General features: G+C 47.3%; 1 protein-coding gene across 3 annotated transcripts; it reads right to left on the bottom strand.

Annotated features, from left to right (window-relative positions):
- Positions 1–1512: 1512 nt before the first annotated feature.
- DET1 (DET1 partner of COP1 E3 ubiquitin ligase) lies at positions 1513–15045 on the bottom strand. 3 transcript variants are annotated; one of them, XM_054078064.1, is made up of 5 exons: positions 14932–15045; positions 13106–14214; positions 9936–10126; positions 8142–8333; positions 1513–4419 (listed from the first exon to the last, which is right to left on the bottom strand). In XM_054078064.1, the coding sequence occupies exons 2-5, from the start codon at positions 14186–14188 to the stop codon at positions 4230–4232; spliced, it is 1656 nt and encodes a 551-aa protein (XP_053934039.1). In that variant the 5' UTR covers positions 14189–14214; positions 14932–15045; the 3' UTR covers positions 1513–4229. The 3 variants fall into 3 exon arrangements, with proteins under 3 accessions (XP_053934039.1, XP_053934040.1, XP_053934041.1); XM_054078065.1 differs by having other exon boundaries at positions 13106–14217; positions 14932–15024; XM_054078066.1 differs by lacking the exon at positions 14932–15045 and adding an exon at positions 14641–14856.
- Between the last annotated feature and the right edge of the window lie 537 nt (positions 15046–15582).

The raw sequence follows: 15582 nt of genomic DNA, 5'->3' as shown, positions 1-15582 counted from the left end.
GGAAAATAAATAAAAAAATAAAAGCCCTTTCACCATTCCCTTCTCCTGAGGAGTATTCAGCCAGAAAAGCTTTTACAACCATGTAAAACAGGGAAGCACATCACACGCATCAATGGCCTGGACTCCAAAACTTGGAAAGCAAAGCAAAAGCAAACCCATATAAAATCCTGTCCTGTTGCTTGCCTGCAGGACCATCTACTTGCTCTGCAACATGGACCTGTCTGACAAAGGTTCGCACAAGGATTAAACCTGTCAGGAGGCCACATGTCCCATCAGCACCCAGCCTTTACCATCTCTCTGGCCCCAGCCCTGAGAGATCCTACAGGAAAAGCTGGCAGAAAAACAGTAAAACAGTGGACACAAACAAGACACAGAGACTTCTTAAAACATCGGAAATCTGATTCTTCTAGCGGAGTCTAAAAGGACCAAGGGAAGTATAAGAAACACACACCAGCATCTGAACAAAAGGAAGGTCCTAAATGTACCCCAAGAATATCTGGGCCAGCTGCTCAGTGCTGGAAGCTTAACTGAAAGGAGTCTTTAGTAGAGACATGCCATTAACGGATACATAGGTTTGACTCTAATGGCATTTCTGTGGCTCGCTGTCTAATGCAGTTTATAAAGAAATGCTGCAAGTGTCCTGCTTTTACTACCTTTTTGCTGATGATTTTTAAAAGCAAATGCAGCACAAGTAGTAATAAAAGCTGGGATTCTGATGCCAGTCAAACGTGGTTTCTAAGGCAAACATCTCCTTGTCACTTAGTGCTTATCTGAAAAGCCACAGGCTCAAGAGCTTTCCCACATGCTCAAGGTCTCCAAGAGAAAGCAGCAGAAGACCACACGCATGAAAATGGCGGAAAGGACCAAAGGAAAGTGACTTTCAAGTCCAAGATGCAGAAGCTCAGAAGAACTAACAAACAGGGATCCCGCTAGGTTGTTACAGAGCAGCAGGAGTTTACGAGGGGATCCCAGACTTTGGGGAGGTCCTGTCTGCATGTTCTCAGCCACAGTGTTCTGCAAAACTGCCTTGCGGCTGGCAGCAGCACGCAGTAGAAAATCTGAGTGCCTTAGCCCAACCTAAAAGCAGTGGGGAGGTGACAACAGCTCTCCTGCAAAGTGAGGTGTGTCATTCAACTTTCCTCTCTCGACCATGTAGCATCAGCAGAAAATGGCCACAAGGTTAGACAAATGCTATAAATGGAATAAAGGAAGAGTCTCTGAATACAAGCTGGGCTAATAATAATCTACATAAAGGGGAAAATGTAACTGAAGGCCAAGAATTCCTCCCCCAGCTTTATCTCATGTAGACAAGAATGTGAGAAATCTGCCATAACTACAGAAATGAATGAGGCAGGAACATCCTTGGGCACACTGGTACTCCGAGAGCCAGGAAGAGGCAGAAAACTCTCATGCAATACACCTGCGTAGTCCAAGGCACACCCCTGCCACGTCTTCTTAGCCAAGGGATTCCCATCTGCACCATTAAGACTTTTGGCAGAGGAAGACAATAAATCAGGCTCTTAAAGCAAATTCCGTTTATTCCATTTTTGTCTTGTGTTACTAACAAACCTCCATCCTAGCCTAGGAAAAATATCAGGTAGAAAATATCTCCCCTTTCCACTCGCCCTCCCAACCACACACATATACTTTGTTTCTTAAATAAATGAATCAAAATTTCAAGCATGAGAGACTTTTCTTTTAATACATTTGTGTAATAAAATTAACTCTGTTGTAGATATAAAATGCAGCAGCCAAGACCAGAGGATCTGCTATGCTACTCCAAGGCAATTAGTACCCAGAACAATCAATCAGTTTGCAGATCTGCAAACATAATAAGAAAATACTTAGCATTTATCCAGCACTTTTTATCCATGAATCTCCAAGTGTTTAACAAAGGCTTGAAAATATGTTTTGGCCTCAATTACAGAGAATAAAACACCAGCTGGAACAGGAAGAGATTTGCCCCCAGTTAGAGAACAATTTAATAGCTATGAGCAGATCTCTGGTCTCAGCCCCCAGTCCAATAATCCATGCTATGCTCTCTGCTTCACACAGGACAGACTGAATCTGCCAAAAGCTCCGATTGCAGAAATGCCGAAATGGTTTATATTTTTGCCACCGGGAAAAAAAAAAAAAACATAAATCTAAATGGAGATCTGACAGCTATTTTAGTAAGCACTGACCTCCCAGGTGTGACACCATGGAGTAAACCCAGTCTTGGATGTTGCTGCTGAAAGCTTTGGGAAAGAAAAAAAAAAAATCTCATACTGGAAGTGTGAACAAATGTGAAAGTTGTGCAGAAAGAGATAAATCCCTGACCTACAATGTGCAAACGATTCTCCACTTGGAGCTTTAACTGAATGTTTGAGGAAAGGATCACAGGATAAAAACCTAAAACCTTGATAAATAGTATTATTAGATGAAGATGAACCTGGAGCTAAAGCACGCGTTGCCTGACACCTCCTTTTTAGCAGTCTTCTGACCTGATGACAGACCTGAGAAACCAACAGTGCAAACACCAGGAAAAGGGTGGTGAAATACAATGTCTTACCCTAGAAAAAAGTTTTGCAAGGCCAAAAGAGGAAAGAAGTACCATGAGACAGAGAGTAAAGGCTGATTCAAGGAGCTGAGGGCACCCTCCACTACAAGGTCCACTATTCATGCTATGAGCAGGCACCAACAACCCACAGTTCTTTTCCTATGTGTTACCATGCAAAATGAATGCATGACTTCAACACTGTTCTTCACAGGCATGTGGCCACAGCACATCATGCGCAGCGCATTTTGGTCCAAACAAGACACCCACAGGGTCCTTTAAAGTAGAGGATCTCCTGTGTATAAGCACCGATTTTCTAATACCTCCTCTGTACCTCCCATGGGAACAGAACAAAAGCAGGCTCCAGCTTCTGACAGAGCACCTCGCAATGCTGGGATGGTTGTACTGTCTGGCAGCACAGTCATAAACCAGCATGTGTGCAGAAAAAAACAAATGTCATCCTACAAACAAACCCTCCATTTTTAAGAAAGAAGGGCAGGCCAGCATCCTCGCTAGGCCACAGTGGCAGGTAACATTACACCAAGGAGTTGATTTTATTGGCGGCATGCATATCGCAGTGGTCCAGTCAGCATTGACGCACCAGCCAGCTGTGCTTTGGAGCCTGCAAACATCAAATCAGGTTCTCACAGAGAACAGAGTATCAAACAGTGATATGTAAGCAACCTAGACAACAAACGTGTCTCCTAACTGCAAATCTGCAGCAATGCACATTAATTCAGGTCTCCTCCCTCCTTTCTGGGGAAAACCCGAATGCTACTAATCCTCCACCCTCACACCCCAATATGCAGGAGGGTGCCAGCAGCTGGGTCTCCCTTCCCCTCTGCAGCAGAACCTGCACATGGCTGTGACGGTTCACCTCCATGCTGCAGAAAAGTCCTCCCAACATGAGCACGGAGCTGTTATTGCTCCCTACACTCTTCCCAGCCACCCATCTTCCTCCTGTGCTCACCTCCTCGTGCACCAGAGACACAGCCAGCTGCCCTGGCTTTCTGGTATTGATACACCACCTCTCACTTAAGAGCTTCTACAGATACTAAGGCACAAAGATTAAGTGACTTGCATAAGAGTCAGGAACACACCTCATGTCTCTCAGTTGCAGTTATTTCTGACACCTGTTTTTCCTGACCTCCTGCATATTAAAATCACATGAGTAGATCATGTGGCTGAGAACAGGATTCCTTTCCCTAGTAACATTGAAGATACAAACATGGGTAGCTGTATTTTTAAGCTATTCTGCTTCCATCCATTCCCTCTATACAGACTGTGTCAGCAAGGTAGGAGAGTGCCAGTGCAGAAGGGAGCGCTCCACAATGTGTTGCAAAGCTCCATCTTTGCCATCCTAAGACGTACACCAGAAGAGAAAATGGACACATCTCTGTGAAACCAGGAAAGGAACCTCAGCTCAGCTTTGTTCATCCACTTAATGCAGCACTTAATGCAGCAGGATCTCTACAGTAAACCGCAAGGTCAGAAGAAGCATTCACAGGCCTAACTTGAGCGGATCGGCTTTCCACAGCTGAGAGCCCTGTGAGATGCTGGCTGGTAGGAGCTCCCAGGTCAGGTTTCTTGAGTGATGGTTTGGTTTCCTAGAAGGCGCAAGTGTCTGACTTTGGTGCGTCTGTGGCAGAGGCGCAGACTCAAGGAGAACAGCCGCCCCAACTACGCCATGGTGCTACGTGCAGCTGTGCCTCATGTGGAAGTTAACCACATACTCTGCGTTAGTGCGCTGCACCGAGATGGCAAAGGGCTCAAAGGGGTGGAAGGTGAACGCAACCAGGCGTCGCACTGTGTGATTGATGGGTCGCCCCAGGAGTCCCGCCTGGATCTCAAACTTCAGGAGGCCAGAATCACGAGCATAAAATCTGAAAGGAAGAGAAAGTCAATTATAGCTGTTCTCAACTATTGACTTTGCCACCTCGGCTCTTCACAGACAGAGACAAGTGCCTTGTCGAATCTTGGGTATTCCCTCAGGGGCAGGACATTCTCAGTTTTGTGTGGCTCTTACTATACAGCAAAGTCCCTCCCAGGACAGCTAGGTTTCAACTGTCTAAAAAAGCTTGACTTCATTTTAGTAACATCAGTGAGAGAATTCTGCCTGTAATTTTGGTGGACATAGCTGACTTCACAAGAGGGAATAAGCTCCGTCCAGACCCCATCTGTGCTGGTTCTCTATCCACTCTTAAAGCAGGTTGCAAACCTTGACCTCTAAGGCAGGTATACCATCTAGAATTGAGCTTGTTTTCCCTGGCAATGGCCTTCACTCTGGGTGTAAGGTCACCCCTTTCCTCTCCTGCTGCTGCTAAGTAAGCTTTGTGCTGCTGTGCTTGTGCCTCACTACACCCCTATTCATTTGAAGAAGGTGAACAGCTGGATCTGGTTCTGTTCAAGGGTGTAAAGTTGTACATTACAGTTCAAGCAAGGCTTTGCTGTTCCTCTCAGATTTCCATCAAAAGACTATTAACAAGATAGGCTGGGCAGGAAGTATGTGGTGGATAGCATTCAGAAATCACAGCAAGAGCACAGGTCAAGGAAAACTTTGTGCCCTTCTGTGACCCACAAACCTGCCTGTGGGTCAAGCTCACTTGTCTCCAAGCAGGTAAGCTCTGGAATGCAGCTTCCACACAAAGCCAGCATTGCCAAGGGGGTGAGGAAAACAGTGCTAAAGAAACAGGCAAGTCTAGGGAACTCTTTGCTTCTTTAACCTTCTCTGCAGACTCTGTGTAACCAACCGAAGCCCAGGTAACACCACTATCCTGTGCTGCTGTGGGAACAGGGGACTCGCTGCAATGACCTCACACTCCCCAAGACTTCGGTGGAGGTTTCTGGATGCAGTACGTTCCCAAAGCAGCTGGGGTCTAACTCAAGTCCTCATCCTGAAGTTGTCTCAGTTCGTTAGATCATTTTCTCTGCTCTTTCAGTTTCAGGCACAGAATTGCGATTTTGCATTCCAGCTGTTTCCTTTTCCACCATCAATCAATACAGGTGGGTATTTTGCATTTTCCTCTGGTTTTAACTCAGAGAATGCTTTTAATTTCAGAGCACATTCCTCTCCCCCCCCCAGCAATACAATGCACTCAGCTCTCAGCCTGGAAGAATGGGTGACGAAAGATACAGGCGACGCTGTTTCAGGAGCAGACATACTCCACATTTTAACAACACAGCTTGTTGAGAACCTCATGTTCTTCCTGGAGGGCCACTCTCCACTCCCTTCCTCTGAATTAAAGTGCCAGCCAGCCCTGCCTGAAAATTGCACACAAGAACCCAGCGAGAGAGCCACAATCTTGGTATTCGGCTTCTCAAAGAGCCCTTTCCCTCCTACACAAGGCTGGGTATGCAGAGGGTCATTCATTAAATAAAGCACAGTCCTCCGTCTGCTCCTCTCTCTCAATTCACAATAATTTACTACTCAAGATGAAGCTCCCTGTAATCTCAAAGATGTGCTCAGTTTGGTATTTTTAAATCTATTTTTAAAAGTGCTCTGCAATCACAAGCCATTTCCATGGGCTCTCACTCTAGGGATAAATTAGGCACTGCAATATAAAATTGTATGTCAACAGAAACAGCAAGACCAGCCTTTTCAAACTGTATGAAAATGGAAGATTTATCTGCAGAACAATTCTTTTGTTAAATGGCTCCTTATTAGCCCTCTAGATGGATTTTAGAGACCCCCTAGCGAGGCAGTGTTAGAGCCTCTTCCTCACAAGTGCCATCATTTCACCCAGCGAATATCTCTTCAAGTCTCCTGAAAAGATACTGGAAGATGGCAGTGATGGCGAAGCGTAAGTCCTTCCCTCCTGAGACCAGATATCCACTGGTCTCTCAAAGTAGCCAGAGACAAGAGTGAAGCCTTCCAGGATGCAGAAAGGCACCAAGGGTTAAAACGATACAATGCACAGAGGTGGGGTGAAACGATGTGTAAAAGGTATAGAAGCTTTCCTATGCCAGGGAACAGCACACAGATTATAACATCCTTAGCTGCTGAAAGGTTTTGCACTCCAGCCAATTACAGGACTTGCGTTACAGAGCCTGTGGCCCCTCATTTCCAAGCTCTCTAGCCACAACAGGCAGCGGCAATATTTTATTAATCCCTTTGTTTTGCATGTGAGAAAAACAGCAGCACTATTGCAGCTACTGAATGGTTAAGGTTAGTGCCTCATCTTCTGCTTACTTTCCAAAAATCAGGAGCCCCACTGCTCCCAGGCCCCATTCAGGTCCTAATTGACTCTGCACAGCTTTGAGCTTTAAAAGCTCTGGCTCTGAAATGCCGGTTTGCTCAGGGGAGGGAGAGAAGGTGGCACTTTGCTTTGTTTACTACAAAGGCATAACTGCAGCAAATGATTGCGGTTTTGCTCCCTTTTGTCTGCGGGAGCCTTACGCAGGTTGGAGCTGGCAGACAACTGGCTCTCTGCAAGTTTTCCCAACGTCAAGCATGACAAGGGGGAAAGGGCAGGCTTTTCTCTGCAGATAACATGAGAGCTGGAGATCAAACCAAATCATACAGGCAGAAAAATCAATTAAATATACATAATTTGGGAATTGGGAGCACAGGAATAATCAGAGGTTCCCTGCCACCTGAGTCAGGGCCAGGGGAGACATGAAACCACTTTTTGAGAATGGATTGATGAAAATAAAGTTGGGAAACTGGCCAGAACCGTCTCCCTCGGCTGCCTGAGCCCCCAACACATGTGCAGTCACTAAACAAAGCACTTAGAAATTGAAGGCTCTCTTTGTTTTCAGAGCATAGGTTTGCTTTTGCAGCACTTTAAGTGGACTCTTCTGCCTGGAGAACTCAGCAGCTTAATGCATTTCAGGCTGGAGATGTCGGATTTTTAACCACTACTGCTTGCATCCATGGCTGCAGCCAACAAAAAGAAATAAATAGCCCCAGTGTTTCTGCAAGAAGCATTACAAAACTTATTCCCAAGCTCAGATTTACTCCTTCTGCCAGCAACAGACACAGACAGAAGAGGCACAGAGTGGCCCTAACACCTGGCTAAAACACCTACTACAGAAACAAATTTCCTATAGATCACAGAAAGAAGGGGGATATGGAGAAGAGTACAGCTCCCAGGGTGAGAACTGTAAACAACAGAAGTCTGAAAATAGCTAAATCAATACCACAAATATTGTGAATAACACCTAACCCAGCTGCTATTTTATTCACAGAACAAACTAGATCATCCTTGTCAGCTAAACCCATGTGCTCAAAGGGGATCCTTCCAGCACAAGAAAGCAGGAGTCCAGAACCTTATCACTCGGCAGCCCAAACACAAAGGCAGGACTGAGAAAAGAGGAGGAGGAGGAACAAAAGCATTCATAGGGAAAAGGCTTCACTGCTCAAACCTTCCTCAGGGCAGCTCAACAAGAGGACCTGAAAAGCCCTCCCACACATAAAAGATAAAACAGTTCACAGGGAGAGAGGTCAAGTTTTGTTGGACTGCTGACATAAACCCTCTGATGAAAAGATGTCATAAGAGAAAGGCCTTGATTGACTCTCTTTCCTGCACATTTGACATCACACGGCAGGTTTACAGTTACTCTTGCACTACTCTCCTCACATACAGCTTCTTAGCCTGTCCCATACCTTATAGGGTGATCACCGCAGGTCTTGGGCCGCTCCATGACTGACACCCACTTATCATCATAGCTGAAAAGCGAGAGGTCGAGGTACGGGCTGCCACTGTATGACTGGGCGCTGATTGGGAGCTGGCCCAGCAGCCGCCGCACGGCCTCTGTGTGTCCTCCATACTTGGCATTCACAATAGTGTCTTTGAACCTGTAGCAAACCAAGAAACAGGTTTTACTCGCAAAGGCCACAGGCAAACAGCACAGCTTAAATAAACTGAAGAGGAAAGTTGATAGGGAAAGGAAAACAGCAGCAATAAAAGAACTAAAACAGCTAATTTCCAAAGATGTATCACAGTGATTCCAGCATTAACCAGTTCTGGTGACCTTTTTATCCTCCCTCATCATTACTGTTTCTGCTCTGACAATCCAAACCAACAGAAGGACGAGACTGTGTCTGGCTACCCACAATGTCTGGCCCCAGGTGCTCTGCAATTCAGGAAATAAACAGGATTGGAAACAGAGAGAAATGGATTAGCAGCTTATCAGCCAATCCAAGTTTTACCATGAAGCCTGGAAACAGTATAAGCTAAAGCCTGAGGTCCTCACAGTAACAGTTGAGCCCTCAATGTTGATTTGAGAATCTCCTTTTCTCTGGCTGCTATGTTTTAAATGTGTAAAGGGAAACTACAGTGAGTTGAAAGTTCTTCCTGGTGGAAAGATAAACACAGGCTGGATTTCTCTTTCCAGGTAAAATTTGAGCTTTCCACATGCAAGAGCAGTCATATCAGCTGCATGGAGGTCATATATCAGGAAGGGTAAAATATTTCCATTTGACCAGAAACACTCACTCTAAAGCCAGCTCACTGTGGATTATGCTCTATTATACTTTGCTATGTAAGTGAAACACTCCTGTTTCAGGCGCTTGTAGATGAGGCAATGAAAAGATCCTCATCTCTGCTTTAAGCAAGGTAGTTGTTCTTTGGGCATCTGCAGTGAGCACTCTCATTCTCTCTCCCACTAAGCATTATGGAATTCCTGACAGGCAGCTCTAGAAAGTTACAGACACAGTCAACTTCCTCTTAATTATGTGACATCAACCTAAAATCAAGAGGCTTCATGCCCGTAAGTGACTGCCAAGTACTTTAGACGATGTGAAACAAGTCACTGGAAGAATAAAACACCCTGAGTCACATAAAAATATATTCCAAGAAAAATAACATACTGCCTCAATAAAACCACATCTGACTGTTAAAGCACATTTTAGAAACCCAGGTTATTTTTATACTTTGCTCAGCTTTCGCAACAGCTCTAGGCAGGTGAGTTTCCCTTCTCCTAGTACAGTTTGAGGAGAACCATAAGGCTGTGACTGACGTTGGAGAAAATGCTACACAGTTTGAGGTACAATAAATTCAGAAGCACCACTTGGCAAAATACATCCAATTAGATAACACTACATCTTGACAAATATCTTCAGGGACCTAAGCTTCTAGGCAGTAATGCTTTAATAACCTCCAGAAGAGTTACTGCTCAAGAAGAGCTGGAAATATCTTTCACTCAAGATTTCTTTTCTTCCTTCTAAGCTCTGCATTGCCACTGCTTTGTTCCTCCCTGTAACAAGACAGACGCTGTGGAATATAAAATCAGATGTACGAAGCCGCACAATGAACCACGTACAAGTCAGACCCTTGCATCAACCAGTGACTAAAGGAACTGGTTTTCTCAGGGTTGCCGTTGTTATTTGATACTAGCCTTCAGCTGATGGGGGCGTGTGTGTGTCTATACGGTATAAAGCATGCTCCGAATGGCTCACCGGCGCTGGATCTGCCTGGCAAAATTGTTGCTGGAAGCTGAGCAGGGGAACTGGACCGCCTCACTGTGTAGGGTGGCATTCCTGAAGAGGTCACAGAAGTTCTCAAACAGCTCCAGCAGCTCATCAGATGTATTCTCGAATACAGCAATAACCTCTGTGGTCACCATGTTGTACACAACAAAGAATGAAGGCTGGGGAGAGAAGCAGAGGTTACCCAGGAGATCATAGGTGGGGAAGCTGTCCCTGTCTTCTCTCTGCGTGACAAAGCAGACCCTATCCAAATTTGTCTGCAGTGCAAGAAAATCCCACATCCTCACACTAATCCATTCTGCTATTCAAATGCCTCAACAGGTAACAAATTGTCCACCTCTTAACTGTGATTATTTATGAAGAAAACTTAATGGGCTTCCAATTTTTCAAGTCAAACTGGACATCAATATTTCAGTTTTCTCTTCCTCTCTGCCCTGTGCCAAATCCAAAATGCTTTCTAAAGTGCCAAATGTAATTTTCATTCCTGCTGACAAAATTATTTTAAATCCAGTGCTAGCTGGCCACAAATTATTTTTACTTTCATGTAGAGACATTATTTTCTTCCCCTTCTTAATATTTCCATCACACAGAGACGAGCCTTTTTAGTGGACTGTACACTACACCACTGCCCACAAAAAGTTATGCCTCCCAGGCAGCCTGCCAGCACAGAAAGGAAAATCTGAAAGACACTAATGACTTCTTTTTAACGCTGACGTTCACTCAAAAGAAGGCTCAGGCACTGCGCTGTGGCTGTGGAGTGGTAATCGAAGTGTTTCATGGCACAAACAAGCAAGAAATGGGAAAAGAGGTGACATTCTGTCAGCCCAGCTACATCAAAAGGAGTGAACATTCCTATCCCATTGGGAAGAGGCAGATTTAATCCTTAGTCATCACAGGTAGCTTTCGTTAGAGACAGGAGTGCTAACACCCCAGCACCCCTAAGCAAGAACCTGCCCCTACCTCAAAGGTAACTAATTCCCATGTTATGTGCACGTATCTGGTTAAATCTTCTGTCAATAAAGGCAATTTCTAAATGCTTCACCTCCTGCTCCCAAACAATGCTCAGGGATGATGGCAGGCACTCTGCCCACCCCATCCATCAGCAAATATCACAAGGTTTGTTTGTTTTACAGCCCCAAAATAAACTGCGATAACACAATCCAGCCCCCACATGTCAAAATCAAGCACACTAGATGAGGTTACTCACTAGAGTACAGCCTGAGGAAAGGAAAGTCCTTCTGTAATACAGGGTTGGAGCAGAGAGAAAATATGAGGAGACAGCAGAAGGGAAAATTAGTTACATCATAGAGGATTGCAGTTTGCATCCTCCAACCTTAAATAAAGAAGTACTTTTGCCAGGTTAATTCACACATCTACAGGACACCCCTGAGCAGAGAAACTACCTTCGCTGCTTTTTAGCAGCACCTATGACAGAGACAAAATGCCATCAGAACACGGGTGGCAGAAGTCAAATGTCACAAAAAAAAAATGCAGCAAAGCTGGCAAGTCTGCAACACAAGCCTAGCACAACAATAAAAAAAGACCCGAGATACAGAGATATAGCATGTGATTAAAAATCCTGAAGGATTCAGTGCAGACCCTGACAAAATACAAGCAACCCAGAAGCTTGAACAGTGACTTCCTCAGCCTTCTTGGCAGAGAAGCCAGGGGAAAGAAAGGAGCCTGAAATCGGATGAAACCTCAAGTTCCTCTCTGATAAATGAAAGAAAAATTGGAGCTTTAGGTACTTTGTAAGCCAAGTTTTCTTCAGGAAGCCCTAACACAAAACCTAAATTCAGGCAGGACTATGGAGACTGTACCACATCTGGAATTATCTCCTGAAAGAACTGAGAAATGAGATACTCTCGCCACAGCAGAAAACCCACGGCCTAAGGAACACCACAAACAAACCACAACCAACACCTTAAAGTAACCCTTGTGCAAAGCGAGACAAGAGCATGTTGCAGCAACCAGGCACAAAAGCCTTGGTAACCGCAGCAGCAAGCGGAGCTGAGCCTACCACAAACATCTACATCAGGGTCAGGGGCACCGTTCCAGATACCAACAGCAAGCAGAACGCTGCAGGCCACCTCCACAATGCTTTAATATTTTTTTAATCAGCTGCTCAATTTTACATGAATGGGTAAAATTGATTAGATTAAGCCTCATCTATTCCTTCCCAAAGCAGGTCTTCCAAACACCACATAAGAGCAAACTCTTTTGAAAAAAAAATAAAAAAAAAGTTTCCAGAAAGTCTTCCTCCAGGAAGAATTCAACCAAAGCAACACAAAAAGAACTCCTGCCCCCTTTCTTCTAGGATCTAAGTCCTGGATCTGGCAAAGATGGAGAGGAAGAGATGGATATGAAAGAAAAACAAACATCTAGGCAACAATCAGACCTACACACAGCACTTGAGTTCTGTTACAAACTCTTGCTAAATACTTTCAATAGAATAACAACCAAGCAGATTAAAAGAACAGAACAGGTAAAAAAAAATAATTTTCAGTTTCACAGAACTCCAAACCTGACCACTGCTTTAACACCAGTGAAAAGTGACAACCAGCCTGCAGGAAGCTGAAGCGTCTGAAGGGACCCAGCACTGACTGGACTACATTTGCTCTAATTCGACGTCTTTAGTACTAAAACGAAAGGAGAAGCAATTGGCTTATTTAGCTAGATCTAAGAGATGCTACTCCAATTTGGAGAGATCATAAATACCATACTTGGAAGAACAGGCAGAACAGAAAATGAAGACTATTATATTTGAAAAACATGTTCCAAGACACATGAGGAAAGGGAGAAACCATGTCTACAATACAGTTGTAAACCATGAAATGGCAGCTAAAAATTCAGCTGGGGTTTTGGGAGCAGGAGAGGGTTGCACAGCATCTATGATCATGGGGAACAATCCCTGGAGAAAAAAGACTCAATAACCACGTCAGATCTTTCCTCTCTCGCTTTTAGTTAAGAAGGAAGCTATGAAATTACAAGAGCAATAGCGGTATCAAATCTTCACACAAGAATTAAGTACCCGGGGGGCTGAACATTCACAGGCTCAGTTAAGAAACACAGCTCACAGCACTGTACCTGCTCAAGCACTTGCCCCAAAGCAACAAGCAGCCCAAGGAGGCAGGCAGTACCTGGGAGGGATCCGTAACCCGCAGTGTGACTACGTCTTCACTAGTGTATTTGATAAAAAGATGGTTCTCATCCAAAAGCTGCATCTTCCACATGCGGAGCTGCCTCAATTGATCAAAGTACTGGAAGAACCTTCTTTTTGCTATGGCACTTCCATCCTGCTCAGCCCTCCTCCACAAGTACACCAGCAACCTGTGCTTCAAAGAGTTGATGAAGGGCTCTTTGTAGGGGTTGGCCATCCCCGTCTGAGTGTCCCGCTGCACCTCAGGATACACCGCAGACAGAGTCAGGAGATCGTCCTCGTAGCAGAAGCGGCCAATAGTCCGTACATCGATGAATGTGCCCTCAGGTGTTACCTGAAAGACGTGAATAGTCTGCTGCTGCACCGAGAGAATGGCCAAGATGTTCTTATAGAGGTACAGTCCCTGGTTGTGAGACAGGATGATTTTGTCACATTTGAAAGTCCGTGTGTCACAGAGTCTGCCTGTGTGGAGGTCTATGATATGCAAGGAGTAATCCTCCAAGGGGGACCGGGGATTAGGGGTCACTGACTCGCTGTTGCGATAAACCTCGAAGAAGGGTGGGTGAGGCTCCTCAGGCAGGTAGGCAGCAGAGCCAACGATCACGTACCGACAGTCATCGGTGAACAAGCTGCACTCACGGTTCAAGTGCTCCCCATTGGAGGCCACATTGGTGATATGGAGCAGGACAAAGAAGCGCTCAAAGAGCCGCCCTCGGATGTTGACAGATCTTTGGTCATTGCCATTAGCCAGAATCTCTCCTTCATAGCCTTGCAGCAGGTCTTCTGCTGCCTGGCAGCCTTGATACTCATAGATCTCCAGAGAGGTCTGGTCAGAGGAGAAGGCAATGAAGTACCGGCCATCAGGGGAGAACTTGCGCAAGAAGCAGGGTGGCTTCTCCACATTGACCACAGTGAAGTTGGGGAAGACATTCTGGTGGAAGACACGGACTTGGTGCCAGTGGGTGCCAGCTTTGCCAGAGCTGATCCGGCGGCGCTCCAGGCGGTAGATGACATTCTGGTTCTGGATGCGTCGGGGCCTGATCGTGGGGACATCATGGTCCATGGTCAGAACTCTACTTCATCTTCAACCTGCTGGGGAGAGATCACATGTGTGGTGTGGGGCCACACAGACAGGGAGGGAAATAAGTCAGGATACTAACGGACCTGCTTGCAAAGATGGGGCTGGGAAAAGCCCCATAGCACCCGCGGTGGAAGTCAGCTGAAAGGTGCAAAGATGCTTTTGGAAGCGGGGAGACAACGCAGGAGGACACTAGGGACTGGTGGAGAGGCTAGGAGAGATCTCAGTGGGAGGTACCAGGAGAAACAGGGAGACACCCGACATAACCCTACTGTGCTAAGAAGCGATGGGATCTTCAGGCCTGGCTGAAGAGGGATACCAGGGAGGCACCGGAAGGGGATAGAGGGAGCTGAGGATGAGAGGAGGCACAGGGGGCACCAAGAGAATGGAGGGAGCGCCCAGGCACCGAGAAGGGAGTCTGGGGAGAATCCACAGACCTGCTCGCTGACCAGTAAGCACAGGGCGGGGGGGCAGCTTGAAAATAGAGTGAGCTGGGGGCGGGGGGGCACGAAGGGACGAAGGGGCACAGGGGCCGGCCTGCCGAGGGCACCGCAGGGAGCCCCGGTTCGCCGGGGGCTGTGGAGGGACTCCGGGCTCCAGGGGAAGCTGCGGGCCCGCCTGCCGATGGGAGCGGGGCCCTGGGGCTCTTCCGCCGGCCCGAAGGGACACGGGGCAGCTGGGCACCCGCAGCGGCCCCCGTGGCGGGAGAAGGCCGCGGCTGCGCTCACCGCTCGGGCCCAGCGCCGGCTCCCGCCGCCGCTCACTTTACGGCCGCTGCCATCTTCCCGGCACCGGGGGGCCAACGGCGGCGGCGAGAGGCGTCACCCCGACTTCCGTTTCCGGCCGCGCGGCCAGCGAGGCGGCCGGGGCTGGGCCAGGCGGAGAGCGGCAGGCAGCGCCCCCTGGCGGCCGGGGGGAGGGAGGGAGCGCCGCGGGGCGCCCGGCAGCTACTGCAGCCCGAGAGCCCGCACCCATCCTGCACCCCCTGACGCCTATCCTGCACCTCCTGAGACCCTGCACCCACCCCTCACCCCCTGAAAGCCCGCAACCACCCTGCACCCATCCTGCACCCATCCCGCACCCCCTGAGCCCCATCCTGCATCCACCCTGCACCCCCTGAGCCCCATCTTGCAACTACCCTGCACATCCTGAGAGCCTGCACCCACCCTGCACCCCCCGAGCCCCTGAACCCATCCTGCACCCATTCTGCACCCTCTGAGCCCGTGAACCCATCCTGCACCCACCCTGCACCCCCTGAACCCTGCACCCATCCCGCACCCCCTGAGCCCCATCCTACACCCACCCTGCCCCCCCCCCCGAGACTCTGCACACACCCTGCACTCATCCTGCATCCCCTGAAACCTCAAAATCCCTCCAAC

Source organism: Cuculus canorus, chromosome 12 (assembly GCF_017976375.1).
Source record: "Cuculus canorus isolate bCucCan1 chromosome 12, bCucCan1.pri, whole genome shotgun sequence".
Taxonomy (NCBI): domain Eukaryota; kingdom Metazoa; phylum Chordata; class Aves; order Cuculiformes; family Cuculidae; genus Cuculus; species Cuculus canorus.
This window is presented reverse-complemented; position numbering and strand designations above follow the sequence as displayed.